The sequence below is a fragment of the Gopherus evgoodei genome, unplaced genomic scaffold, assembly GCF_007399415.2.
Source record: "Gopherus evgoodei ecotype Sinaloan lineage unplaced genomic scaffold, rGopEvg1_v1.p scaffold_39_arrow_ctg1, whole genome shotgun sequence".
Classification (NCBI taxonomy): domain Eukaryota; kingdom Metazoa; phylum Chordata; order Testudines; family Testudinidae; genus Gopherus; species Gopherus evgoodei.
In genome coordinates this window covers 747,853-774,723 of record NW_022060060.1, presented here as the reverse complement: position 1 = coordinate 774,723, position 26,871 = coordinate 747,853, and the positions used below count along the sequence as shown (strand labels likewise).

Genomic DNA, 26,871 nt, shown 5'->3' with positions numbered 1-26,871 from the left:
GCACAGGGATGGGGTTACGCAAATGCTTAAGTGCTTTCCTGAATCATGGCTTAAGAAATTATTCTAGGATCTAGATGAAATCACGAATTAACTTGTATCCTTGAAAATCATCTCCTGACCTACTATCTCCCTTAAACTGTTTGGAATAGCCCAACCCCAGACTGCTGTGGGATTTTACATAAGAATATTTACAAGAGATTGCCCCCACTGAAATGTTGCTGAGCTGTGCCTCTGAGCGCACTGTATCTCGCCTGAGAAACAACATGCCCTCAACCCATTAGAGAGTTTCCTCCCTATTTTCAAAGGAACCCATCGTTGTGAGGTTTCCAACTCTCATGGGATATGAGAAGTTACATTGCTTATTTAAGACCCTTTAAAAACTTCCCTGTATCAGAATGCATCAACACAGGGACATGGCTCAGATTCTAAGGTCTATGTATTACTGTTATTTTTTATTATTTTATCCAGCGTTCCCACAGAGACTTTCCTTTAGTTTTTTGACATTTTTATCTGTATCATTCCCTATATACAGTGAGTGTTGAAAATCATATTGACACTAATACTAAGAAGGAGAAGAGTGAAATAACTTCTGTGCAACAGATTTTTTTACAATTAGTCGCACTCAAAGCAACGGGAGTTCTCTGTCACTTACAGGTACAAATACCTGCCCGGTTATAATCCAAGGCTGGAGATTCTTTCAGATGCTGACTGTCCATTTTCACTATATAACTTAGCAGAGTTTAGCTCTTTAGGGCTTCTGGGCTACAACATTCAAAGCGGGCTGGGGGTACCCACACCCAACTCCCATTCATTTTAAGGTGCTAAACTAATAACAATTCTGTCTGGGCGTCCGGCATTGCAAGGAAGAGTTTCAAACACAGGTGGTGGAACTAGGGGTGCTGCTCCAACCCTGGCTTGAAGTGGTTTCCCTCATATTCAAAGGAGGGCCCGGGTCTCTATCTCCATTTTACACAGAGAAATGACTTATCCAAAGCAACCCAGCAGACCAAGGAATGAACAGCCAGTGTCCCATGGCCCAGCCTAGCGCTCTGTGCACTGGGACACACAGTGGCAAGGACTCACAGACGAAGAACAGACAGAGCTCAGAGGCAGGTGAACAATGGATGGTGCATTTGCCTGTCAGAGGCAGCAAGCATCCCTAGAGGTCATTGCAGAAATGAGCCTATCAGAAAGACTTTGACTCTCCTTCTCCCACCGAATATCTTCTTCCTCCGAACCCGTCTCCGGGAGGCCTGAGTTTAATGAGGGCTGCGGTCTGGGGTGTGATTTTTAAAGAGGGGAGATGCAAATTCAGTGTCTCAGGGCCCTGCATAAATCTAGTGTTCTCCTGGATGGCAGAGTATGAACGGGAGCAGGCCAAGATCTTGCAGTTACCATCAGAAACCCCTCCAGCGTCAGCAGCATGATATTGTGGCTGAATCTTCTCTTTGCTCTAGCGGCCCTTCCAGGTAATTCTCCCCTCCCCCACCCCCAATACTGGTGAGAGACTCCAGGGAAGTTTGCACATTCCTGCCCCAACCCAAAGCGCAGTGAAATGAATGGGCAGCTTCCCAACGGCTCCTGTGAGCTTTGGCTCAGGTCGCGTGTTAACGGGATTCCTAGTAGCTTTTTTCCTTCTTCCTCCCCCTGCCCCCAGATGTCCGATCCCAGGTTCTTCTAGTGGAGTCCGGAGGTGCAATTCAGAAGCCCGGAGACTCTCTCCGCCTCTCCTGCAAAGCCTCCGGGTTCACCTTCAGCAGCTACCACATGAGCTGGGTCCGGCAGGCGCCCGGGAAGGGCCTGGAGTGGGTTTCACACATTTATTCTAACGGGAGCCAACAGTTTTACACAGACTCCGTGAAAGGCCGATTCACCATCTCCAGGGACAACCCCAACAACCTGCTGTATCTGCAACTGACCGGCCTGAAGCCCGAGGACCCCGCCAGGGATCGCTGTGCGGGACACACAGTGCGGGGCGCCGGGCTGAGCTCAGACAGAAACCCGCCCTCGCTGGCTAAGCACAAACTCTCCGCTGGGGAGCGCTGCAGTTCTACAGCTCGCAGCGCAGAGACCGTGAGCGAGAAAACTCCGGTCCGCAGCTGCCCGCCTGTGACCCCCCCACCCTCCCCAGATAGAGACACGGACTGACCGCGCTGTTAGCAGAGACCAGCCCCAACTCCCCCTTTCCCCAGTACACTCTGTGCCCCTCACTCCGCCCCTCAGCCCCCCCCACCCCTCAGATACAGACACGGACTGACCGCGCTGTTAGCAGAGACCAGCCCCAACTCCCCCTTTCCCCAGGACACTCTGTGCCCCTCACTCCGCCCCTCAGCCCCCCCCCCCCCACCTCCCAATATTCACTGACAGAAGCGACATTACAGTGAATGAAAACACGTTAGTTCAACCCCCTCCCTAGCAGCCAGGCGGGGGGTCTCCAGGCTGCCCTAGAGATCCGGACACCTCGTGCCTATTCTAACCCCTCGGGAGCTCTAGAAAATCTCAGCCCGGGCAGACAGGCTTGGATTCCGGATGGATCCTAGGAGAGCTGGACAGCCACCTGCCAGGGGCTTTCCATGTGTGTTCAGGGCTAGATCCATAAGGTGAATTCAGCACCTACCTGCCGCCTGATGTGCCTAAATCGGACATGCCAGCGAGACCCTCAGAGCCGGCACCCTGTAAGCACCGAAATCCGCTAGGCGCCTGGCTGGGGATACGTGCTGGGCAGAGAGAGCAGGAAAGCGAGTCACTCTACCCCCCCCCCCACACACACACACAGACACACAAACTGACAGCAATCGGGCCCTGAAGTCGTGTCAGGGAAATTCTTATTATTCTGCCTGGAACAAATTCGGAGCCCACACAAAAGCCTCCCAGATAGTCACAGATTCATAAACCTCAAGGGAGCAGTGTGACAACCTAGTCTGGGCTCCTGCATAGCACAGGCCATAGATCCTCCACCTGGTTCATTCTGCTGCTATCACCCTCGTTAATTCACCGCGCTGGGATTCCACCCAGCGTCACCACGGCCAGTGGCACATTGCAGCAGCAAGACACCGATCTCTCAGCTTTGGGCACTAGCTTGTTTGTTTGCTTCTTTATTTGTTTTCCAGTTCAATGTTTTTTTCTACCAAATGTGGCTCTGGCACAAGGGCCATTTTCCTAGGAGAACAAAAATCCTGGGTTAAAAGAATAACTGAACAGATGGCTCAAAACATTCGTTTTCGGATTTAATATGACTAATAACACAAAGAGGGAAAACAGAGAGGGGGGTGGGCTGCAGAGTCCGCTTCTCCCATGTACCACGAGGGGGCAGCAATGAGGAATGCGGCACAGCAGGGCCTGGGGGACAAGACTGACAAGGGGCGGTGGGTTACCTACCTACCCTGCTCCGTTACACACACAAACTGCGTTTGCACTTTGACCCTGTCAATTCCCCTGAAATCTGTGAGAAAAATAAAGGGTAACAGTTTTCAAAAGAAAAGCAGCCCCTGTGGTAAACTGGGAATGTTCTTAATGTTTGCTCTGAATAATGTGTTGGTGCTTCCGTGTCCCCTGTGCAGTTCTTAAGTATCTAGGTGGTGGAATAAGGGTGTGTGATTGCTACAGAGCAAAGGGCCAGTGCACCTAAATGCCTGGCACTCTGTCTCCTAGCAACTGATGGCCTAGGCCCCTTCTCTGCAAAGGTGCCAGCTGAAGGTGTTGGAGACAAAGAAGTCAGGTGACCTCCTGGCCCAGGAAAGGAACTGAGCAGAGGAGGAGGGGCTGGAGGGGTTTTCAGTCTGGAGTTGGCTGGGGACGACGAGTGAGGGCAGATATGGGGGTCTGGCTCACTGCCCTCCAGAATGGACCCAGCTGAGGGGTCCGGTTCGCTGTACCGACAAGTTCTGTTTTAGACCCTGTTCCTGTCATCGAATAAATCTCTGTTTTACTGGTTGGCTGAGAGTCACACCTGACTGCAAAGGGGGGGTCAGGACCCTGTGGCTTCCCCAGGACTCCGCTGGGGCAGGATAACTGTGGGAAGCGCAAGGAGGGGCAGAGGATGCTGAATGCTCCAAGGAGAGACCCAGGAGATGAAGACGTGTGAGCTTCTTGCCCTGAAGACAATCTGTTCCAAGGGAGAGGAGGCTCCCCAAAGTCCTGATTGGCTTGGTGGGGAGCAGTTCCAGAGCATCGCCCAGGGACTCCATGACAACCACAAAACTACATCCCGAGGTTCCCCTCAGATCCAAACCCTGTGTCATCCAATCAATATGAGATGAAGCCGAAATTAAGGTCCACCTGTTCCATTGGAACCGTGTTATTACTATAAGTATGTCTTCCTTTGGGGGCTTGGGCAAGTCCCATACAGCCAGATTGAAAAGTGAATTAAGCTCCCAAAGAAGGACATTGACACCTAATGACACTATGAAGGCTCCTAAATTTTCACCTAAATTCCATTGAAATGAAGAGGCGTTAGAGTCCTGGTCACTTCTATAGATCCCAAAAGGTGCCTTCCTGCATTTGAGGGCACCCAAATACCTTTCAAAATCTCCCGCACTGGGCCTGGGTCCCCGCTTCGTAAACACGATTGCAGTTCTTTACATCGCTGAGATGTGGTGAGGTTAAACACACTAAATCTGGTGAGGAGCTGGGATGCTGTGGTGAGGGGCGAGCCTAGAGGTACCCAAGACAGACGGCTGGAAAATCTGACTCTGGGTATTTCTAGCGCTACAGTTAGCAGTGTTACATCCAGTGCTCAGCACAGTCAAAGGAAAGATTCCCACCGAGTTCTGTGAGCTTTGGGTCAGGCCCAGCGCAAGAGAAAAGACTTGTCCATTTTCTCTGAACCCCAGAAAAGAAAACGAGACGGCTCGGGAAGGAGTTTGTCTCTTATAAGGAGAGGCATATGCAAATAGCTGAGTGTCTCCTGTTTAAATCTCTCCCTGTCCCAGCAGCCCCCAGACAGACAATCTGCAGCCCCTGGGTCTGTGCAGTTACCAACAGGGCAAGTGCAACCATTTAGGTGAACTAGGTGGTTGCCTAGAGCTCCAAGATATGAGGGCACCAAAAAGCGGCACCCCCCAAAAAATTTTTAAATGGTTGCAGCCGCTGCTGCTGGAGAGATAGTCTGAGCTGCCTGCAGCCGGCAGCCCAGGGCACCCCCGGGGTCAGCGCGCCGCCGCAGCAGCCCAGCAGCCCAGGGCGCCCCCAGGGTCAGGGCGACGCCATGGCAGCCCAGCAGCCCGGGGCACCCCCGGGGTCAGGGAGCCACAGTGGCAGCCCGGCAGCCCACGGTGCCCCCCAGGTCAGGGAGCCGCTGAGGCAGCCCGGCAGCCCAGGGCGCCCCGGGGGTCAGGGCGACGCCGTGGCAGCCCAGCAGCCTGGGGCGCCCCCGGGGTCAGGGAGCCGCTGCAGCAGTCCGGTAGCCCACGGTGCCCCCGGGGTCAGGGAGCCGACGCAGCAGCCCGGCAGCCCAGGGAGCCCCCGTGGTCAGCATGCCGCCGCGGCAGCCCAGCGGTTCAGGCTGACGGCAGCTGCGCTGACCCAGAGGAATCCCTGGGCTGCAGGCAGAGGCTCAGAATCCCTCTCCCTCCCAGGGCAGGGGCTCCAGCCTCTGCAATTTTTCTAGTTGCCAGCGGGGGCACCGGCAGCTGGGCAGAGCTGCGCAGCTCTGCTTAGGGCACATGGCAGGGGCCCTGCGACAGCGGAACAACACCAGGGCTTCGCTTCTGAAGGAAAGCCGCAGCTACCCCCTGGCTCAGCCTCCACGTCAGCCCCAGCGAGGGGCACGGAGAAGAAAAGAGCCTCAGCAGTGGTCTGGTGGAGCGGAGGAAGAAAGAGGACCCCAACACTCATGCATTGGGCAAGGTAAGCAAGTGCCTCCCCACAGGTCGGCCTGAGGTGCCTGTGCTTCTGCCCCCTTGGTCCTTGGCTGGTCCCTGCTCCTGCTCCCACTCCCCTTGTGCCTGGACGGCTGGAGAGAACAGCAGCCTGCAGAGCTGAGCTGCCCCAGTGCCCCCAGGCACCCCCCTGACCCCATCCCCCCCACAGCCCTGACCCCCCAGCTCCGAGCCTAGTCCTTCTGAGCTGGAAACCCCCTCGACCTCATCCCCCCACAGCTCTTTCCCCTAGCTCCGAGCCCAGTCCCTCTGAGCTGGAAACCCCCTCGACCCCATCCCCCCCCACAGCCCTGACCCCCAGCTCCAAGCCCAGTCCCTCTGAGCTGGACACCCCCTGACCCCATCCCCCCAACAGCCCTGACCCCCAGCTCTGAGCCCAGCCCCTCTGAGCTGGACACCCCCCGACCCTATCTCCCCACATCCCTGAGCCCAGCCCCTGTGAGCTGGGCACCCCTGAACCCAGAGCCCAGCTTCCCACCCAACCGTGGGCAACAACAGCACCACCCACAGGCAACGACAGCCCATTGGTACCAACAATCACAATCACCCAGCAACTGCCCATTATGTAATTGCAAATGTATACAGACCATTACAGCTTTTAATGTTTTTAAATAATGTATTTAGTGTATTTTCAAATTATTACAAATTAATTTTTGAATGTATATCACTAGTTATTTTTTACATTTCCTAATACATGTTACTATAGTATTGCAAATGTTTTATGGAAGGGGCCTCCGATTTTGCTTTGCCCAAGGCCCCCTGAGTTCTCTGGGCGGCCCTGTCTGAGTTTTAAGCCCTGCTGCTGTGTTTTGCCTGCAACAGGCAGGCCTAAGCCTGTGAGTGACCCCATAGCAGCTGGCTGAAGAAGTGCTTGGGGGAATCATGCAGAAGGAGCGTGATATTTGTTTGAGTTCTCTCCTCATGGAGGCTGTGCTCCACTTGGTGCAGGACAGCAGTCTCAGCAGGACTCTAGGCCCAGCACCTTGCCTCAGTTTGTAGATTTGTAGTGCACCCATCACTGGGCTCAGTCTGGCACCGCTACCCCTCACCAGTGCCCAAGAAGCAGTCAAAAAAGTTGGATGGACTGGTTAGGTTAGTTGTCATGCTGTTGCTTGGTCAGTGTAGAGACCACTGAATGCATAGTATTCCTCTATGATGTTCCGTCCTGAGCACAATTGGCATGTTATGAGGTAGTGCCTGTGAGGGACAGGTGTCTGTTTATGTATCCAGCCATCATGTCTTAGGTCTTCTGGGGGGGAGCTTTTCCATCCTGCTTTCATTGGTGACATCTGTGATGCTCTGGTAGACATCTATGAAGACAATACTCTGACAGGATCATCTGCCAATACATCACGAGTTGATGCAAAGGCTCTTACAAAAGCCATTTCTAGTTTCAAGTTTCTTGTTTCTCTTGTTTTGTGGTATGACATATTGTTTGAGATCAACATAACTAGCAAACAACTTCAGGCAAAAGAATTTGATATATGTGATGCCATTAATCAACTTGGAGAAACCAAGAAGTTTCTTGTGGGCCGCAGAAGTGACGCAGCCTTTGAGAAAACATTGCTAGATGCAGGTGAACTTGCGGAGGAGTAGGATGTACTGGCACTTTTTGAACCAGATCCAATCCGTATTAGAAAGAAGAGGAAGCAGTGCACATATGAAGCAGATGACGAACCTATTTATGATCCGAAAGAAAAATTCAAAGTGAACTTTTACTTTGCAGACATTGACACAGCAATACATTCGGTTGAAGAAAGATTCACATTGATGCAGCAAATTAGTTCAGTATTTGGCTTCATATATGATGTTTACAGTTTGCAAAATAAAACCCCAAAGCAAATTATGGGACATTGCTTGAATCTGGAGAAAGCTTTGCAACATGGTGAATCCAAGGATATTGATGACTTTGACTTGTGCAGTGAATTGCAAGCTATTGCAAGACGAGTCCAAAGGAGTGCATCACCGCAAGATGTATTGAACTTCATATGGGAAAATAAGCTGACAGATAGTGTCCCTAACACAGCTATTGCTCTTTGCATCCTCTTGACTCTCCCAGGTTCTGTGGCCAGTGGTGAGCAAAGCTTCTCGAAGCTCAAGTTGATAAAAACATATATGCGAACATCAATGTTGCAACAAAGACTTTTTGGGCTATCTACCTTGTTAATAGAACATGACATTGCTCACAGCATTGACTTGAAGGAACTTGTTTCTAAATTTGCTAAACTTAAAGCACGGAAACATAAATTCTAAATTATAACATGTTACTCTGTGACCATGTATTGTGTATAATGTATGTGATTTTTAGGGGGAGGGGGGGCACAAGATGGAAGTTTCACCTAGGGCGCAAAATATTCTTGCACCGGCCCTGGTTACCAACCACTCCACTGAGGACTTTCCCCTTCAGCACCAAGGAAAATGAGACTTTGGCTCCATTTACTTTTCCTTGCTGCGGCTCTGGAAGGTATTTTCTCCCCATAGATGGACTAGAGAAGGGAGCGAATATTCCTGGTTTTCTGCACTGATCTAAAAACGTATTTTGTAACCTGCTTTTATTGATATTCGTCTCCTGTTAACTGACGGGGAATCGAGTTTCATGTGACCGGTTCCCTCATTGGTCGCTTTTCTCCCTCCCCTTTCCCACAGGGGCCCGGTCACAGGTTGCTCTGATCCAGTCAGGTCCAGAACTGAAGAAGCCTGGAGAATCCACTGGGCTGAAATGCGCCATGAGCAGGTTCACTCTCACCAACTATTATATGGACTGGGTCAGACAGGAGCCGAGAAAGGGGCTGGAGTGGCTGGTCAGCTACTGGAAACCAGGGCAGAGCGAGCATTATTCTCCCACCATGCAGGGGCGATTCACAGCCCCCAAAGACAGCTCCAACTTCTACCTGCAAATGACCGGCCTCACCAGAGGACACCGCCGTATATTACTGCACGAGACGAGACAAGCAGCGAGGTGGAAAACGACCGAGGCTCAGACAAAGCCTTGCCCTGAAGAGACCGGGGAAGCAGGGCCGGTGCAAGGATGTTTCGTGCCCTAGGCGAAACTTCCACCTTGCGTCCTCCCGCTCACCTGCGGCAGCTCCCCTCCTCCTCCAGGGCCGTCCTTAGGCATTGGCAGAATAGGCAACCGCTTAGGGCCTCACACTGCCTGGGGGCACCACTCTGCAGGCAGCCCAGACAGGGTAGAAGCAGGGCTGCTGGGTCCTAGAGAGAGCCGAATGCAGCACAGTCTGAGGGACGGGATTGGCTGCTGGGGTCTCTGGGAAGGGGAGAGGGTGGGGGTTGGGGAAGGAGCTCACCTGTGAGTGTGACTCTTTCCCCCGGCTGAGGTCAGGTGAGGCAGGCTCTGTGGCTCTGAAACCAGTATCCTTTGTTGTGCCCCATAACATCCATTCTTCTCCCCCCCTGCCCCACGGAGCCCCCCCTCCTTTCTCCCTCCTCCCCAGGAGCACCCCTCTCTCTCTCCTCCCTCCCCTCCGTCAGGGCTGGGTTGAGTGAGGTGCTGGCGGGGAGGGGAGGCTGGCTGGCTGCTGAGGAATGAAAGTGAAAGTAACTCACTTCCTGGGCAGGCAGCCAGAATTAGAATGTCACACAGGGCTGGGTTGGGGTTAGCCAGATGTGTGAAAAATCGGGATTGGGGTAGGGTGAGCAGATATCCCTATTTTATAGGGACAGTCCCAATTTTGGGGCCTTCTTCTTATATATGCTCATTTTACCCCACCACCCCACCCCATCCCTGTCCTGATTTTACACACTTTCTGTCTGGTCACTCTAGGTGGGGGTAATTGGTGCCTATATAAGACAAAGCCCCAAATATCGGGACCGGCCCTATAAAATCAGGACATCTGGATCTGGCCACCTTAGCTGGGGAGTGCCTCTCCCCCAGGCTGGCAGCTGCCAGCTATCCATCTCATCCGGAGGGAGCTGCATAGGGCAGGATGAGCTGCTGTGGCTCCATAGGTGCCCTGTCCCTGAGATCAGATGCTGTGCTAACTTCACCATGGTCCATAAGGCTGGTGGTGGTGCCCATTGGCATGTGATTGGACCTGAGCGTTTGTTGCTGCTGTTGCCACTCTGCACCCCAAGAGGTGGATTTTGGGGTCCTGCAGTTTTCCACCTATCTCCTCCTCTACTGCAACTGTTGGACCAGCGGGCTGGGGGGTGAGCCAAGCATGAAAGCAGTACTGTGTTGCCATTTAGATTGTCATTTAACAACTTCGTTTGCCAAAAATTCTTGCTAACAATCCTGAATCCAAATTCAATATTATTTAAAAAAAAATCTATATCTTAGCCAAAAACAGAAAATTAAGTTGTTGACAATTATTAGTGACAGGTTTGGTTTGAGGCAGGGAGTGGGCCAGTTTTCATCAGAGAAACAAAAAATGTTGACTGACTTTCCTATAGCCTGTTACTCCTGATAAGAGCCCTCCAACAACTGTAATATGCTCATCTCCTTACTAGTGTATAAAGCAGGGGTCGGCAACCTACGGCACACATGGCAAAGGTGGCAGGTGAGCTGATTTTTGATGGTATGCAGCAGCAGGCTGAGCGGCTCAGCCCATCACTGCTCTGGGGTTCCGGCTGCTGCCCTATTGCCAGCTGGGATACCAGCCATCGGCCCCACTCAGCATCTGCTGCTGGCCTGGGGACCCCCAAGGAACCCAGGCTGGCAGTGGGCTGAGCAGGCCAGCTGAACCACTCAACCTGCTGTCAGCCTGGGGTTCCATTCACTCAGCCGGCAGCAGGCTGAGTGGGCTGGTGGCGGGCTGAGCAGGGCCGGTGGGAGGTTGAGTGGCTCAGTCTGCTGCCAGTCTGGGGTGCCAGCAGCACTCAGCCTACTGCTACTCCGGGGTTCCGCCTGCCGGCCCCTTGCCAGTCAGGAGCTCAATCGCCAGCCCCACTCTGCCTCCTGCCAGCCTGGGTGAGCAGAATCCCAGGCTGGTAGCGGGCTGAGCGGGGATTGGCGGCCGGGATCCTGGCTGGCAGGAGTTGGTGGTCAGAACCCCAGACCAGCAGCGGGCTGAGCAGGGCCTGGGATCCTTGTCTAGGTTTCCAGCCACCAGCCCGCTGCCGGTTTGAGGTTTCATTTACTCAGCTGGCAGTGGCCTGAGCAGGACCGGTGGCCAAGACCTCAGATAATAACAATAGTTTATTTATATTATATAGACATAGAGAGAAACCTTCTACAAACATTAAAATGTATTACTAGCACGAGAAACCTTAAATTACAGTGAACTTGGCACACCACTTCTGAAAGGTTGCCGACCCGACGAGTGACCATATGTTGTACTAAGATTCTCCTGCTTTTTTTTTTCCCTATGAGTCAGTATAACTTTTGCCAGCCCAGAAGTTGGGCAGCCAATGTTTTACGTTTTCACAATGTTTTCTCCAACTTTCATAAAGTAAATACATAGTTAATATGAGTTAAAAAGGCCAGGGACACTTCTTTGTGAAGAATCTGTACAGCAGATCATGCCCATAGACGATCCAGAAAAGAAATTTGAGGTTGAATTTTTTAATGTTGTGATGGATGAAGCAGTATCTGCTGTTGATGAAAGGTTTAATACCTTGCAAGTACACCATGAACAGTTTGGATTTTTGTATGACATAACTAAATTCAACGAAATAGGAAAACAAGAGCAACTAATGACAAAGTGCAAGAATCTAGAGAGCCTCCTGAAGCACAGTGATAGTTTTGATTTAAATGGACTTGAACTGTACGAAGAATTGAGTACACTGTCATCAATGTTGCCACATGCAAAATCGGTGATGGACATTGTACAGTTTATTCATACCCGCAAACTTGTTGACATATATCCTAATGTGTACATTGCCACTCGTATTCTACTGACAATTCCTTTAACAGTAGCGTCAGGAGAACGGAGTTTCTCAAACTAAAGCTCATTAAAAACTATCTCCGCTCTACAATGAGTCAGGAACACTTAACTGGTCTTGCTATTCTTGCAGTCGAACAAGACACGACTTTGTCTTTGTCATACAATGACATTATTACTGATTTTGCAGCCAAAAAAGCCAGAAAGATTGCTTTTAATTGAAAACAAATCTTTGTTCCAATACCTCTTCATATACATTTCCAATAAAATTTTGATAAATTAAAAAAAATTTGCATCATTCTGTCATCAGAATTTTTTCTATAGTGCTGCTTCTTTAGTGCTAGTCCATCAGCATTACAGTGTGCTTAATTAAGTTAAACTGGTTTTAATAACGTGAATGTGGCAAGTTTTCCAATACTGTAAGCTTATGTTTGTGTTGCTAAGAGCAGATCAGGCACAGGGGCACCAGTTTAATAATCTCGCCTAGGGCACCATAAATCCTAAGGCCGGCCCTGTCCTCCGCCCTGAAGCATCCCCCCCCTGCGGAAGTTCCCCTCCTCCGCCCTGAGGCATCCCGCCCCGCGGAAGCTCCCTCCCTCTGCCCTGAGGTGCCCCCCGCGTGGAAGCTCCCCACCCTCTACCCTGAGGCACCCCCCCTCCCATCCCAGCTCACCCCTGCACCGCGCACGAGCATGAGCACCAATCAGCTTAGGCTCCGCAAGCCTGTGAGGCCGGAGAAGTGAAGTAGCGACGGCGTGCTAGGGGAGGAGGTGGGGCAGGGGTGAGCTGGGGCAGGGAGTTCCCCTGCCTGCTGCCCCTCCCTTACTTGCTGCAGGTGGCCCTCCCCGCACTCCCCTGCCCAGCACCCTCTGCCTAAATGCCAGCGGCGACCGGGGCAGCTGAAGATCTGGTCGCTGCCGAAGAAAATGGAGCTCCCCCAAATCCTAGTGCCCTAGGCGACCGCCTAGGTCACCTAAATGGTTGCACCGGCACTGCGGGGAAGGGATTTCCTAGGGGTGGCTCTTTCAGTCCACAGCAGTGAAAAGAGAGAGACACAAAGTATCTCCCCTTGATGGGATCTCACACAACTGCCAGGGGAGGGAGAGGCTCTGCTGACTCCATCTGCCCCGGGGAGCGCAGGGAGCAGATGCTCAGTGGCTATTTTAGTGAAGAAGGAGCAGGTGCATCCGCCCTCATTCTGTGATGCCCCCACTGAGTCACCAGGGCTTTCTGGTCAGCCAGTCCCCAGTGCGAGGCTCCCTTCGTCTCCCAGTGAACGGAGAAGCTGAGCCCCGAGGGAAGGTCAGTGGCAGTACAGAGCCCTGAATGAACCTGATTGACTGGAAGGAGGTCACTAATCTAGAGGTGACCTCCCCCCTCAGCCCATGGGTAATTCTCTGTGGGTGAAATTCACCCCGTGTGGAAGGCCTTACACAAGGGCCCCTGCCTGTCCTGTGTCCCGCCTAGGCAGAGGAATCTCTTCACCCCAAGCAGCAGTTTACAAGTGCACAATCCTGATTCCCCTGCCTTCCCCCTTCTGTCCACACTTAGGCCTGTGCCAGGTGGGTGGGATATGGGCCTGTTTTCACTCACACTCGTACTGCGCCTCATACATCTTTGATTAGGGGCAGTTCGGGGTCCCCGCACTAGTGCTGACATCAGCCAATGTGCAGAGCGGGGGGAGAATTCCAGGTGCCCCAGGTGGGCAGAGACACAGCAAGAATAACGCGATTGATGAGTGTTCCCAGGGCACAAACAACCAACATCTTCAACCTGAGCCATCGGGACCAACCCTACAGAGACAGAAAAGCGGCGTCATTGCACCAACAGGTCCCCGAGGCGAGAAGAAGGGGCTCGAACGGACACCAGTGTTATTCCCCACGTCTCTGCTTCCCAGCGAAAAGGAGGAGTTTGGGGAGAAATAGAAACACTTGTTCAAAGGCCATTCCTGTCCCCTGGGCACAGAGAGCCTAACTGCCCTGGCGGCTTTCACACATGCCACAGGAAACACCTTATTTCAACAGCATAACAGCAAATGGATTTTCCTTCGTTCTCTCGCCTTACACACGGACGGGCTGTGTCCAATGCTAGGGACGAAATGTGAATTCACCTGGGCTTGCTCAAGTATCAGGTGCTGTGTTAAAGTCACAGTCACTACGTCACTCTCCCCCATGAGCTCGGGGCTGGGATCTGGAACCCACTCACAGCTGAATCCCCCAGTCCCTTAGGAAAAGGGGACGGTGCAAATGCGGCTACTCATCTCCCCTGCTGAAAACCCCTCAGTCCCCAGACCCTGAAGCTCTGGCACTGAGAAGCTGCAGCCGCGTGGGTTCAAGCAGTAAAATAGTTATTTACCCTTTCCCCAAATACACAAACCAGGGGTCACCAGATGAAATTAATAGGGGTCCGAAACTCTGATGAGGATCCCAGCGCCCTGTGCCCGGTGCTGCACAGACACACAGGACGGGACAGTCTGACTCCCACACCTGGAGCCCTAGGGCGAGTCACTCAGATCACTGGCAGCAGGAGTGTGTGTCTCTTATAAAGCGGGGACATGCAAATGAGGGAAACACTTTCCTGTTTAAATCTGTGCCTCTCTCTGCCCAGGCTGCACCCGGAGACACAATCCGCAGCCCTGGGTCTGTGCAGTGACCAGCCAGTCCCTGAGAACGTTCCCCTCCAGCACCAGGGAAAATGGGATTTTTCCTCCTTGTAATTTTCGCTGTAGCATCTTTGGAAGGTATTTTCCTGCTCTGAATAACTGGGAGAATATTGTGTTACCGCTGTTTTTATACCGATATTAATGGCCTGTCTTTATTCTCAGGTGTCCGGTCCCAGGTGCAGCTGGTGGAGTCCGGAGGGGATGTGAAAAAGCCCGGAGACTCTCTCCGCCTCTCCTGCAAAGCCTCCGGCTTCATCTTCAGCAGCTACTGGATGCACTGGGTCCGCCAGGCTCCCGGGAAGGGACTAGAATGGGTCGCTATTATATACTCCGATGGGAGTAGTACATACTACCTTGATTCAGTGAAAGGCCGATTCACCATCTCCAGGGATGATCCCAAGAGTGAGCTGTATCTGCAAATGACCGGCCTGAAGCCCGAGGACACCGCCCGCTATTACTGTGCCAGAGACACGGTGACACGAAACCGGTTTGTGACCCTACAAAAACCCAGGCTGCGGAACCGCCCTTCTCCCGGCAGCCGCGCGGGGGCAGCAGTGACACACACACCGCTCCGGGCTCACACAGGAGACCCGGCACCCGGGTGAATGTAACACAAACCTCCCGGCAGTTTTAACCCTTCCGCTCCCGGGCAACGTGTCTCCCCTTCCTGCCCAGAGCCCCGCTGGGTGCAGAGATCCCCTCGCTTCACTGTGAACCCCAATCTGGAGAGAGTCCTGTTCTGAGTCGCTCTCCCCTCGCTGACCTGGCACGTTGGCTCCCCTGGGCCCCGTCTCCGTTTCAGACTCACAGGACAGCGTCTGTCAGTATAAACAGGACAAGCGCATTGGGGTTCGCATCAGACCCAACTGATGCAGCATATTCCTCATGGGGCCAAATCCACCGCTAGTGTAAACTCACCACAGATGCTTCCGCTAGACTCGAGTTACTCCGGATTTACACTAACTGGGGATCTGTCTGTTACCGTGCCTTGGTGGGTCACAACTGAGAACACGAAATTCAGGACAGGCAAATGTACCCTAAAACCATGCAGTATCTGAGGGTTTCACCATAATTAGCGAATTTTAAGATAGGGGAGCATTAGTCCCACATCCCACATGAGGAACTGAGGCATCGAGAGCTTAAAAGGGGAGATTTTCAACGGGACAAACCTGAGTTAAGGTCGCCAAGTGACACTGATTTTCAATGAGATTCTCTCACCGCCTTTCCTGCAAACCCACGGGGTTCACTCTCACTAGCTACTGGATGAGCTGGGTCCGCCAGGCCCCCGGGACAGGACTGGAGTGGATAGGGGAAATACACCCAACTTCAACTACCATCAGCTACTCCCAGCCCTTCAAGGGACGCTTCACCATCTCCAGGGACAACCCCAACAACCTGATGTATCTGCAAATGGCCGGCCTGAAGCCCGAGGACACTGCCCAGTATTACTGGGCTAGGCACACAGTGAGCAGATTACAGCTATCAAACACAGAACAAAAACCGAGCTGAAATGGTACCACTTTACCAACACGCCGCAGAGGGCAGCAGTGAACTACAATTAAATGCTGCTATATTAAATCATTTAAGGCATTAGTATTAAAGAGCGTGTTTGTGTTCCTACCAGCATGTAAATATTTAGGGATTTCTATATGTTTTAGTGATATGAGACAAATATTCTGTCAGATCTTGAATAGCCACTGGCATTACCGAGAATTAAGTGTGAAGTTAAATCCATGGCACCACGAATTGTGCTGAACTGGAAGTGGTGTCCTGCACAGAGATGGGGTAACGCAAGTGCCTAAGTGCTTTCCTGAATCAAGACCTACAAAATTCTTCTAGGGTCTAGATGAAATCACAAATTAACTTGCATCCTTGAAAACCGTCCGCCGACCTACTGTGTCCCTTAAACTGTTTGGAATATCCTAACCCCAGACTGCTGTGGGATTTTACATAATAGTATTTACAAGAGATTGCCCCCACTGAAATGTAGCTGAGCTGTGCCTCTGAGTGCACTGGATCTCCCCTGAGATACAACATGTCCTCAACCCACTAGAGAGTTTGCTCTGATTTTCAAAGGAACCCAAAGCTGTGAGGTTTCCAACTCCCATGGGATTTGAGAAGTTACATTGCTTAAGTTAAGACTCTTTAAAAACTCCCCCCTGTATCAGAATGTATCAACACAGGGACAGGGCTCAGCTTCTAAGGTCTATGTATTACTGTTATTTTTTTTTTTTTTAATTTTATCCAGTGTTCCCATAGAGACTTTTATTTAGTTTTTTTTGACATTTTTTCTGTATTATTCCCTTATACAGTGGGTGTTGAAAATAATATTGACACTCATACTAAGAAGAAGAAGATTGACATAACACTTCTGTACAACTGATTTTTTTTGTTTTGTTTTACAATTAGCCCCACTCAAAGCAATGGTACTTCTCTCTCAATCACACTAACACATGCGTACAAATACCTGCAGGGTTACAATCCTAGGCTAGAGATTCTTTCAGGTACCGACTGTCCATTTTCATTATATGATTTAGCAGAGTTTAGCTCTTTAGGACTGGTAACTGCACAGACCCAGGGAGCTGAGGGTCTCCGGGTGCAGCATGGGCAGAGAAAGGGACAGATTTAAATGGGAAACTCTCACTCTAATTTGCATATCCTGCTCCTTATAACAGACACAAACTGATTTGATTTATTAGTTTCAGTAGGGCTCAGGAGGAGGGAGGGAGATTGTCCCAGACTCTGCATTTGTGCAGCGACAGGCACAGCAGCCATCCCAACCCTCTTCCTGGTTTCCTGTGAGACCCACCAGTCATTGGGGTGTGATATTATGGACATGAACTGTGATCATATAGATCATTGTTGCAACCAAGGTGCTATAGTTGCACCAAATCTTGTACAAAGGAGATCAAATGAGGTGTCTATGGAAAGGTTGTAATTTGCTGGTTATGATTATGCTGTCTGTGTGCATAATTTTTGTATTTGAAGTTATGAATATTGGCTATGTACTTGTTTCTCAATGTGTTTGGTTCTAAGTAGCATCAGCCAAGCACTTTGAGACAGGACTATTCTGAGTAAGTGCCCAATCAAGAAACACTTAACTGACAGTGGACCTTGGGAAACTCCAATCAGCATCCGGAGCCTTCCTGGGAACGTTAAAGGTAGCATGTGAGCAATGGCTGCCGTCCGCAAACTGAGTCATGCATGGACATGTGACTTGCCCATGTGACTCCAAACTCCATCTTGCTGCTGTGATTTTCCACAGTATGAAAAAAGGGGTCCTTCCACATGGCAGAGGATATGATGATGATGTTCGTCCATCATTGTCAATGAAGACCTCAACAACTCATTCGTTGGATGATCAGGCTCTGTGCATCCCAAGATGACTGATCTGTCCAATTCGGGTGTGGAACGTCCTGTCACACATCGGGTAGACATGTGATGGGACTGTCGATGATGTGCAGGCAGATCTCGACTTGTGCAGCTCACCCTTTCTTTCAGCGTCAGCAGTACGCCTCACCTCAAAGGTATTGCTGCCTGTGTGAATGAAGCTGCGCCATGCTGGATGGTTCAGTGCGAGGGTTTCCCATATGGTGGTGTTGATCTCGAGGGACTTCAGAGAGGTCTTCAGCATGTCCTTGAACAGCTTCTTTTGTCCTGCATGGGAGCGCTTTCCCTGGGTGAGTTCTCATTAGAAGAGCTGTTTAGGAATGCGCTCGTCTGACATTCTCACAACATGTCCGGCCCATCTGGTCTGGGCCCTCATCAGCAGTGTGTGAACTGACGGCAAACTGGCTCTGGTAAGGACTTCAGTATTGGGCACTTTGTCCTGCCATCTGATTTTTAGAAGCTTTTGCAGACAGGAAATGTGGAAGTGATTGAGCCTTCGTGCATGACTCCGATAGACAGTCCACATCTCGTGGGCGTACGGCACAGTTGGAAGCACCACTGCTCGGCAGACCTTCATCTTCGTTGGTAGGCTGATCCCTCGATGTTCCCAGACGTTGGAGGGCAATCGACCAAATGCAGAGCTGGCTTTAGCAATTCTGCGGGAAAGGGTACTGCCCAGGAACGTGAAGTGGTCCACTGCCTGAAGTCTCTGTCCATTTACGGTGATGGACGGTTCTGAGTACAGAGCATGGGGAGCTGGCTGGTGCATGACCTCAGTCTTCTTGATGTTAATGGTGAGACCGAAGTTGTTGCATGCAGATGAAAACTTGTCCATACTGGCTTGCACTTCTGGCTCTGTACTAGCATTCAGAGCACAATCATCGGCAAAGAGAAAGTCTCGAAGTGCAGTTTCCTTCACCTTGGTGATGGCACACAGTCGCCTCAGATTGAATAATTTCCCATCAGTTCTGTACTTCAGGCCTACTCCTTCACTGCAGTGCTGAAAGGCATCAGTCAGAGTGGCAGAGAATATCATGCTGAACAAAGTGGCTGCTAAAACACACCCTTGCTTGAGGCCTTGCTAATGAAGGACAGCTGTCCGAGTCAGGCGGAGACTGTACATTCTTCTGGAGTGGCTGCAGCAGTGATGACCATCGCAAATCTGGAGTTGGCTTCGCCATCAAGAATCATCTTGTTCTGAAACTTGCCAGTGCCCCCAAGGGTGTGAATGACCGACTCATGACAATGCAGCTTCCGCTTCAAAAAGGAAAACAAGCTACTTTGATCAGCGCATACGCTCCCACAATGACCAACCCAGAAGATGTGAAGGATTAATTCTAAGAAGAACTAGATGCTCTGCTATCATCAGTGCACCGCACAGACAAGCTGATCCTGCTTGGCGATTTTAACGCAAGAGTCAGATGTGATTCCGCAGCCTGAGAAGGAGTCATCAGGAAAAATGGAGTGGAAAAGTGTAACAGCAATAGCCTGTTACTGCTGAAAACTTGTGCAGCACATGACGTTCTGATCACCAATACAGTCTTCCGCCTCCCTACTCATAACGGGACTTTGTGGATGCATCCCCGTTCCAAGCACTGGCTGTCACGGAGTGTGGGGGAGTCCGGCCCTGCACCCCTCTTCCTGGGACCCACAGTGACTCTTAGCCAGCCAGTAAAACAGAAGGTTTATTGGACAACAGGAACACAGGTTACAGCAGAGCTTGCAGGCACAGTCAGGACCCCTCCCTCGAGTCCTTCTGGGCTTTCAGGGTGCTTGGATCCTAGCTAGGATACCCTGAATTCCGCCCATCCAGCCCCAAGCCCAAACTCCAACTGCTTCCCTCCTGCCACTCCCTTCCTTTGTCCCCTTCCCGGGCAAAGGGGTTGACCTTTCCCCTCCCTTACCTAGCTCAGGTTACAGGCTCTGGCATCGTCCATCCCCTAAAGACCTCCCCTGCTCTCCCACTCCCCACACAGACAGTCCCTACTGCATCACATCTCTCCCCCCTTCGAGACTGAACTGAGCGGGGTCACTCTGCCCAGTGACCTGGGGAAGTTCAGGGTCCCCTCTCCGGGACAACGCATCCGCTGTCAGGTTGGCACTTCCCTTCACATGGACCACGTCCATGTCATAGTCCTGCAGGAGCAGGCTCCACCTCAGGAGCTTGGTGTTGGCTCCTTTCATCTGGTGCAGACAGGTCAGGGGAGAGTGGTCGGTGTACACGGTGAAGTGTCGCCCAAAGAGATATGGCTCTAGCTTCTTAAGGGCCCACACCATGGCCAGGCATTCCTTCTCGATGGCCGCGTAGCTTTGTTCCCGGGGTAGCAGCTTCTTACTCAGGTACACGATGGGGTGTCTCTCCTCCTTTTCATCCTCCTGCATTAACACTGCCCCCAGTCCCGTGTCTGAGGCATCAGTGAACACCATAAAGGGTTTGTCAAAATCTGGGTTTGCCAGAACTGGGCCACTAACCAGAGCCTCCTTCAGCGCCCGGAAAGCCTCCTGGCACTGCTCAGTCCAGATCACCTTGTCTGGCTTCCCCTTTTTGCACAGTTCAGTGATGGGGCTGGCTATGGCACTAAAGTGGGGCACAAACCTTTGATAGTACCCCGCCATCCCAATAAAGGCCTGGACCTGCTTTTTGGTTTGGGGAGCAGGCCAGTCTCTGATCACCTCCACCTTGGCTGGTTCCGGCTTCAGGCAGCCGCTCCCCACCCGATGGCCCAGGTAAGATACTTCAGCCATCCCCACCTTGCACTTCTCAGCCTTTACTGTTAACCCAGCCTTTCGGAGTCGGTCTAGGACTTGTTTAACCTGGGACATGTGGTCCTCCCAGGTCTGGCTGAAGACGCAGATTTCGTCAATATAGGCCACGGCAAAACTCTCCATCCCCCTCAGTAGCTGATCCACCAGGCGCTGGAAGGTGGCCGGCGCTCCCTTGAGGCCGAAGGGCAGGGTCAGAAACTCATAGAGCCCCAGAGGGGTGATAAAGGCCGATTTCAGCCTGGCATCTGCATCCAGCGGCACTTGCCAGTAGCCTTTGGTAAGATCCATAGTGGTGAGGTACCGAGCACCTCCCAGCTTGTCTAGGAGCTCGTCAGGCCTGGGCATAGGGTAGGCATCAGATACGGTGATGGCATTGAGCTTTCGATAGTCCACACAGAACCGGATTGACCCATCCTTCTTGGGGACTAGCACCACTGGCGAGGCCCAAGGGCTGGAAGACGGCTGGATCACCCCCAAAGCCAGCATGTCCCTGACCTCTCTTTCAAGATCCTGGGCAGTTTTCCCAGTGACCCGAAAAGGGGAGCATCTTATAGGGGCATGTGACCCGGTCTCCACCCGGTGGACAGTCAAATTAGTGCGTCCAGGCTGGTTGGAAAACAGCTGTCGGTACAGATGCAGCACCCCTCTGATCTCAGCGTGCTGGCCCGGGGTCAGTTGCTCAGAGAGGGGAATCGCCTCCGGGGGGAACCAGCTTTTGTCTCAGGGAATAGATCCACTAAGGGGTCATCTCCCTGCCCCTCCCAATGTCCACACACGGCCAACACCACATTCCCCCTGTCATAGTATGGTTTCATCATGTTCACATGGTACACCCGACGGTGATGTGCCCGGTTTGACAGCTCCACCACATAGTTTACCTCATTCAGTTGCTTGATAACCTTGAAGGGCCCTTCCCAGGCGGCCTGGAGTTTGTTTCTCCTCATGGGGATAAGAACCATCACCTGATCCCCGGTGGCGAAGGCACGGGCTCGTGCTGTGCGGTCATACCAGACCTTCTGCCTCCTCTGGGCTCGGGCCAGATTCTCCCTGGCCAGGCCCATGAGCTCGGCCAGTCTTTCCCGGAAGGTCAGGACATACTCCACAACTGACTCTCCCTCGGGAGCGGCCTTCCCCTCCCATTCATCCCTCATCAGGTCTAGGGGCCCCCTCACCCGCCTTCCATACAACAGTTGGAAAGGTAAAAACCCGGTAGATTCCTGGGGTACCTCCCTGTACGCAAACAGCAGGTGAGGTAAGTACTTGTCCCAATCTTGCGGATGCTGGTTCATAAATGTTTTTAGCATCATCTTCAGCGTCCCATTGAACCTTTCTACCAGCCCGTTGGACTGGGGGTGATACGCTGAGGCCCAGTTGTGCTGGACCCCACATTTCTGCCATAAGGACCGGAGCAGGGCCAACATGAAGTTGGACCCCTGGTCCGTTAAGACCTTCTTGGGGAACCCCACCAGGCTGAAAATTGTCAGCAGCGCATCTGCCACTGTGTCTGCTTCGATAGAGGACAAGGCCACCGCCTCGGGGTAGCGAGTGGCAAAATCCACCACCACCAGGATGTATTTCTTCCCTGACCGGGTCGTCTTGCTGAGGGGTCCCACTATGTCCATGGCCACCTTCTGGAAAGGTTCTTCTATGATGGGTAAAGGCTTCAAAGCTGCTTTCCCCTTGTCCCGGGCCTTCCCCACCCTCTGGCAGGGGTCACAGGATTGGCAGTACTGTCAGACATGGGTAAAGACCCCAGGCCAGTAAAAGTTCTGTAGCAGCCTCTGCCTGGTGCGCCGGATTCCCTGGTGCCCTGCGAGAGGGATGTCATGGGCCAGGTACAGCAGCTTGTGACGGAACTTCTGGGGAACCACCAGCTGCCTCCTGATCCCCCATGACTCTACTTCCCCTGGGGGAGCCCATTCTCGGTACAGGAACCCCTTCTCCCACAGAAACCTCTCCTTGCAACCTCTCCTCATGGTCTGTACCACACTGTCAGCCCGGTCCCTGTGCTTCCGCAAGGAGGGATCTTTCTGCAACTCGGCCTGGAACTCAGCAGCTGGGACAGGAATGGGGACCGGCTCTCTCTTGCGGGCTGGGTCTGAGACCGCAGCCTCTCTGCACCGTGCCCCTGGGTGTTCCCTGCTCCCTGAGTTAGGGTCCTGCACCTCAGGTCGAGTACCTTCCCCGTTGTTGGGGAGCAGTGCCATTTGCCGACTCTGACTACGAGTCACGACCAGGGCACTCTGGGTGTTACTAGGCCAGTCCTCAAGGTCCCCTCCCATTAACACGTCAGTGGGCAAATATTGGTGTACCCCCACATCCTTGGGGCCCTCCTTGGCCCCCCGTTTCAGGTGTACCCTTGCCACGGGTACCTTGAATGGGGTCCCGCCCAAGCCCATCAGGGTCAGGTAGGTGTCGGGCACCATCCGATCTGAGGCCACCACCTCGGGCCGGGCCAGCGTCACCTCTGCGCCCGTGTCCCAGTACCCAGTGACCTTCCTCCCATCCACTTCCAGGGAAACAATGCACTCTTTCCGGAGGGGCAGCCCCGCGCCCACCCGGTAAACCAAAACCCCGGAACCTGGAGCATCCGCCGGTGGTATGTTGCCAACCCCCCTTTCCTGGGAATGTAGCCCCTCCTCCGATTGGGTTTTTACCCAGTCCACCCTCTGCGGGTTGGGTCTGCTTGGTCTGTCCCTGAGCTTGGGGCACTGGGCCCGTATGTGACCTCGTTGGCCACAGCGATGGCAGCCCATATCTCGTGGGTCCCCTTGAGTGAGTCGGAGGGACCTGCCGCTGGATGTTCCTCTTTTGGGGGGGTTCTCCATAGGCCCCCTTTGGGAGGTCCCATGATGACTCTCTCTCTGCGTTGAGGCAGGCCTGCTCCTTCGAGACTCCTCCCTGCCATCCCCTGCCCGACTGTCCACAAATTGGTCGGCCAGCTGGCCTGCATGCTGCGGGTTCTCCGGCTTCTGGTCCATCAACCACAGCCTCAGGTCGGACGGGCACTGCTCGTACAGGTGCTCCAGTATGAATAGGTCAAGCAGGTCCTCTTTAGTTTGGGCCCCAGCCGTCCACTTGCGGGCATACCCCTGCGCCCGGTTGACCAGTTGTAGGTATGTGACCTCACGGTTTTACGCTGGCTCCGGAACTTTTTCCGGTACATCTCAGGAGTCAGCCCAAACTCGCGGAGCAGGGCCTGTTTGAACAGTTCGTAGTCCCCTGCCTCCGCCCCTTTCAGTCGGCTGTACACCTCCACGGCTGTGGAGTCCAGTAAGGGGGTGAGAACTGCGATCCTGTCTGCAGGGTCAACCCTGTGCAGCTCTCAGGCATTCTCAAAGGCCGTCAGGAAGGTATCTATGTCCTCCCCCTCCTTACGCCGGGGCAGCAAGTGCTTATCAAAGCTCTTTGTAGGCTTGGGTCCCCCCTCACTCACCGCAGCCGGGGCCTCACTGCTCCTCAGCCGGGCCAGGTCCAGCTCATGTTTACGCTGTTTCTCCTTCTCTTCCCACTCACGCTGGCGCTGGTTCTCCTCATCTTTACGCTGTTTCACCTTCTCCTCCAGCTCTCGCCTCTTTAACTCGAGCTCTTCCCGTCTCAGCTCCCTTTCATATTCCAGCCGCATCCGCTCCACGGATGCCGAGCGTTGCCGGGAGGATCCCTTGCTGGGGGGTGAGCTTCGCCGTGAGGCTCCCCTGCTGGTCGGGGGGTCACGGTGCCCTCGGTATACACTGGGCTCCTCCCCGCCCTTCGCCTACGCCTAGGAAGGGGGGGTCTCGGGAAGCCCTCGTCTGCCGGCTGACCACTCCCAGCGGGGACAGACACTGGTGCCTGTGCTGCATCTGCCCGGCTGCTTCCCTCAGAGACAGGGCTCCGTTCATTCATGCGGTCTCCCTGCTCCAGCTGGGCAATCAGCTGGTCCTTGGTGCGTCTCCCCGGGCGCAGCCCCCTCTGCTTGCACAGCTCCAGCAGGTGACACTTGCGCCACTTGGCATACATCTTCCTGCTGGCCACTCACAGGCCGGGGTGCTCGCCGCTCCCCACGGTTTCCAGGGGGACCCCTAGTGCACCAGCCCTTCGTGAGGTCACCACCTCTCTGCCAGGGTCGAGCTGCAGACTCCTCCGCCCCTGGGACCGCTCGCTGCAATCCCCCGGGGGACCCTGTTACTGCAAAGTCCTTCTCACTGGGCACACACTCCCAGGGGTTAATCACCCCTTCGTTTTACTGCTCCCCAGTCACTTACTGCAGGAAGCGCCGTCCACGGGGTGCAGTATCTCCCGCCGCTGCCACCAGTTGTCACGGAGTGTGGGGTGTCCGGCCCTGCACCCCTCTTCCTGGGACCCACAGTGACTCTTAGCCAGCCAGTAAAACAGAAGGTTTATTGGACAACAGGAACACAGGTTACAGCAGAGCTTGCAGGCACAGTCAGGACCCCTCCACCGAGTCCTTCTGGGCTTTCAGGGTGCTTGGATCCTAGCTAGGATCCCCTGAATTCCACCCACACAGCCCCAAGCCCAAACTCAAACTGCTTCCCTCCTGCCACTCCCTTCCTTTGTCCCCTTCCGGGGCAAAGGTGTTGACCTTTCCCCTCCCTTACCTAGCTCAGGTTACAGGCCCTGGCATCGTCCATCCCCTAAAGTCCTCCCCTGCTCTCCCACTCCCCACACAGACACTCCCTACTGCATCACACTGGCATCTGATTGACTATGTCATCATCAGGAGAAGGGACAGACAAGATGTCAGGGTTACAAAAGCTATGTGTGGCGCTGACTGTTGGACGGATCACAGGCTCATAGTATGTGAAGCTCTGTATCATGCCGAAGAGACGACCACAAGGCTGCAAGGCTCTCAAAAGAATCAACGTGTTGAAGCTGAAGAACAGCCGCATCACTGAAAATCTAGCAGAAGACCTAGAGAATGAGCTTGCTGATTTACGTATTGAGGATGACGCTGAGAAAGACTGAGAGCGATTCTGCAACACTGTCCATACAGCTGCATCGAAGGTATTGGGGCCCTCTACATGCAGACGGCAAGACTGGTTTGATGAAAATGATGCAGAAATCCAGGCCCTACTTGCTGAGAAGCTCCGCCTGCATCATGCATATCAGAACGATCCATCCTCAGCGGTAAAGAAGACCGCCTTTATCAACGCTCGCAGAACAGTACAGAACCGACTGTGCAAAATGTGGGACTTGTGGCTGAGCGCCAAAGCAGATGAAATACAGGCGTACGCGGACAGGAAAGACTATAAGCAGTTCTATGAAGCCCTCAACACACTCTATGGTCCAGAGTCTTTTGAGAGCTTTCCTCTCCTGAACTCTGATGGCACTGTGCTCCTTAAAGAGAAGATGCTGATTCTCCAGAGATGGGCTGAACATTTTGAAGCAGTTCTCAACTGCCCCTCAGTCATCAATGATGAGGCCGTTGACAAGATGCCCCAGTTTGTAGTCAATGACTCCATGGAGGCTTCACCAGAAGAGGACAAAGTGAAGAAAGCCATCAACCAGCTGTCAAGTGGCAAAGCCCCAGGGTCAGATGCCATACCAGCGGAAGTGTACAAAGTCAGTGAACCCGTGCTGCTACGGAAACTCACTGAGCTGTTTCAGTCCTTCTGGAAGCAGGGATCCATTCCACAGGAATTTAGAGACGCGTCCATCGTGCACCTGATGCTCTGCACAAAGGACTGAATGACCTATCCAAACTGGGATGTTTTTACTCCAGAGATTTGATTGGTTTAAATCACCAGTAATCCCATCAAGGTTGAAATAAGAACTTTGCAATTGCTGTATGTATTTGATTCCATTTAACCCATCTTAACTCTCATCTATATTTCTTTCTTTTTATGAATAAACCTTTAGATTTTAGAGTATAAAGGATTGCCAACAGCATGATTTATGGGTAAGATTTGACTTATATATTGGCCTGGGTCTGGGGCTTGGTGCTTTGGGATCAGGAGAACACGTTTTCTTTTACTGGGGTATTGGTTTTCATAACTATTCATCCCCATAAGGAGTGTGGCTCGTGGTGATAATGGAAAATTGGAGTATCTAAGAAAATTGCTTGTATGATGATTCCTGGTTAGCCAGTGGGGTAAAACCGAAATACCATTGGGAGCTTCAGGGGAAGTACCCACAGGCGAGGACAGCCTGTGGAGCCCTCTGCTCCCTCTCCCCCAGGGGCCGGAAGGATGTGGTGCCGGCTGCTTCCAGGAATGGCACAGAGCCCGGGCAGGCATGGAGCCTGCTCCAGCCGCTCTGCGCTCCACTGCCACCCTGGAGCTGCTCCAGGTAAGGAACACCAGGCTGGAGCCTGAACCACTCCTGCACCCTAAAC

At 52.8% G+C, this 26,871-nt stretch overlaps 1 protein-coding gene across 1 annotated transcript; it reads left to right on the top strand.

The window, feature by feature from the left end:
• The first annotated feature begins 1,383 nt into the window (after window positions 1–1,383).
• LOC115642211 (immunoglobulin alpha-2 heavy chain-like) lies at window positions 1,384–25,502 on the top strand. The gene is made up of 4 exons (XM_030545696.1): window positions 1,384–1,469; window positions 14,544–14,868; window positions 15,638–15,845; window positions 25,362–25,502. The coding sequence occupies exons 1-4, from the start codon at window positions 1,424–1,426 to the stop codon at window positions 25,500–25,502; spliced, it is 720 nt and encodes a 239-aa protein (XP_030401556.1). The 5' UTR covers window positions 1,384–1,423.
• The last annotated feature ends 1,369 nt before the right edge of the window (window positions 25,503–26,871 follow it).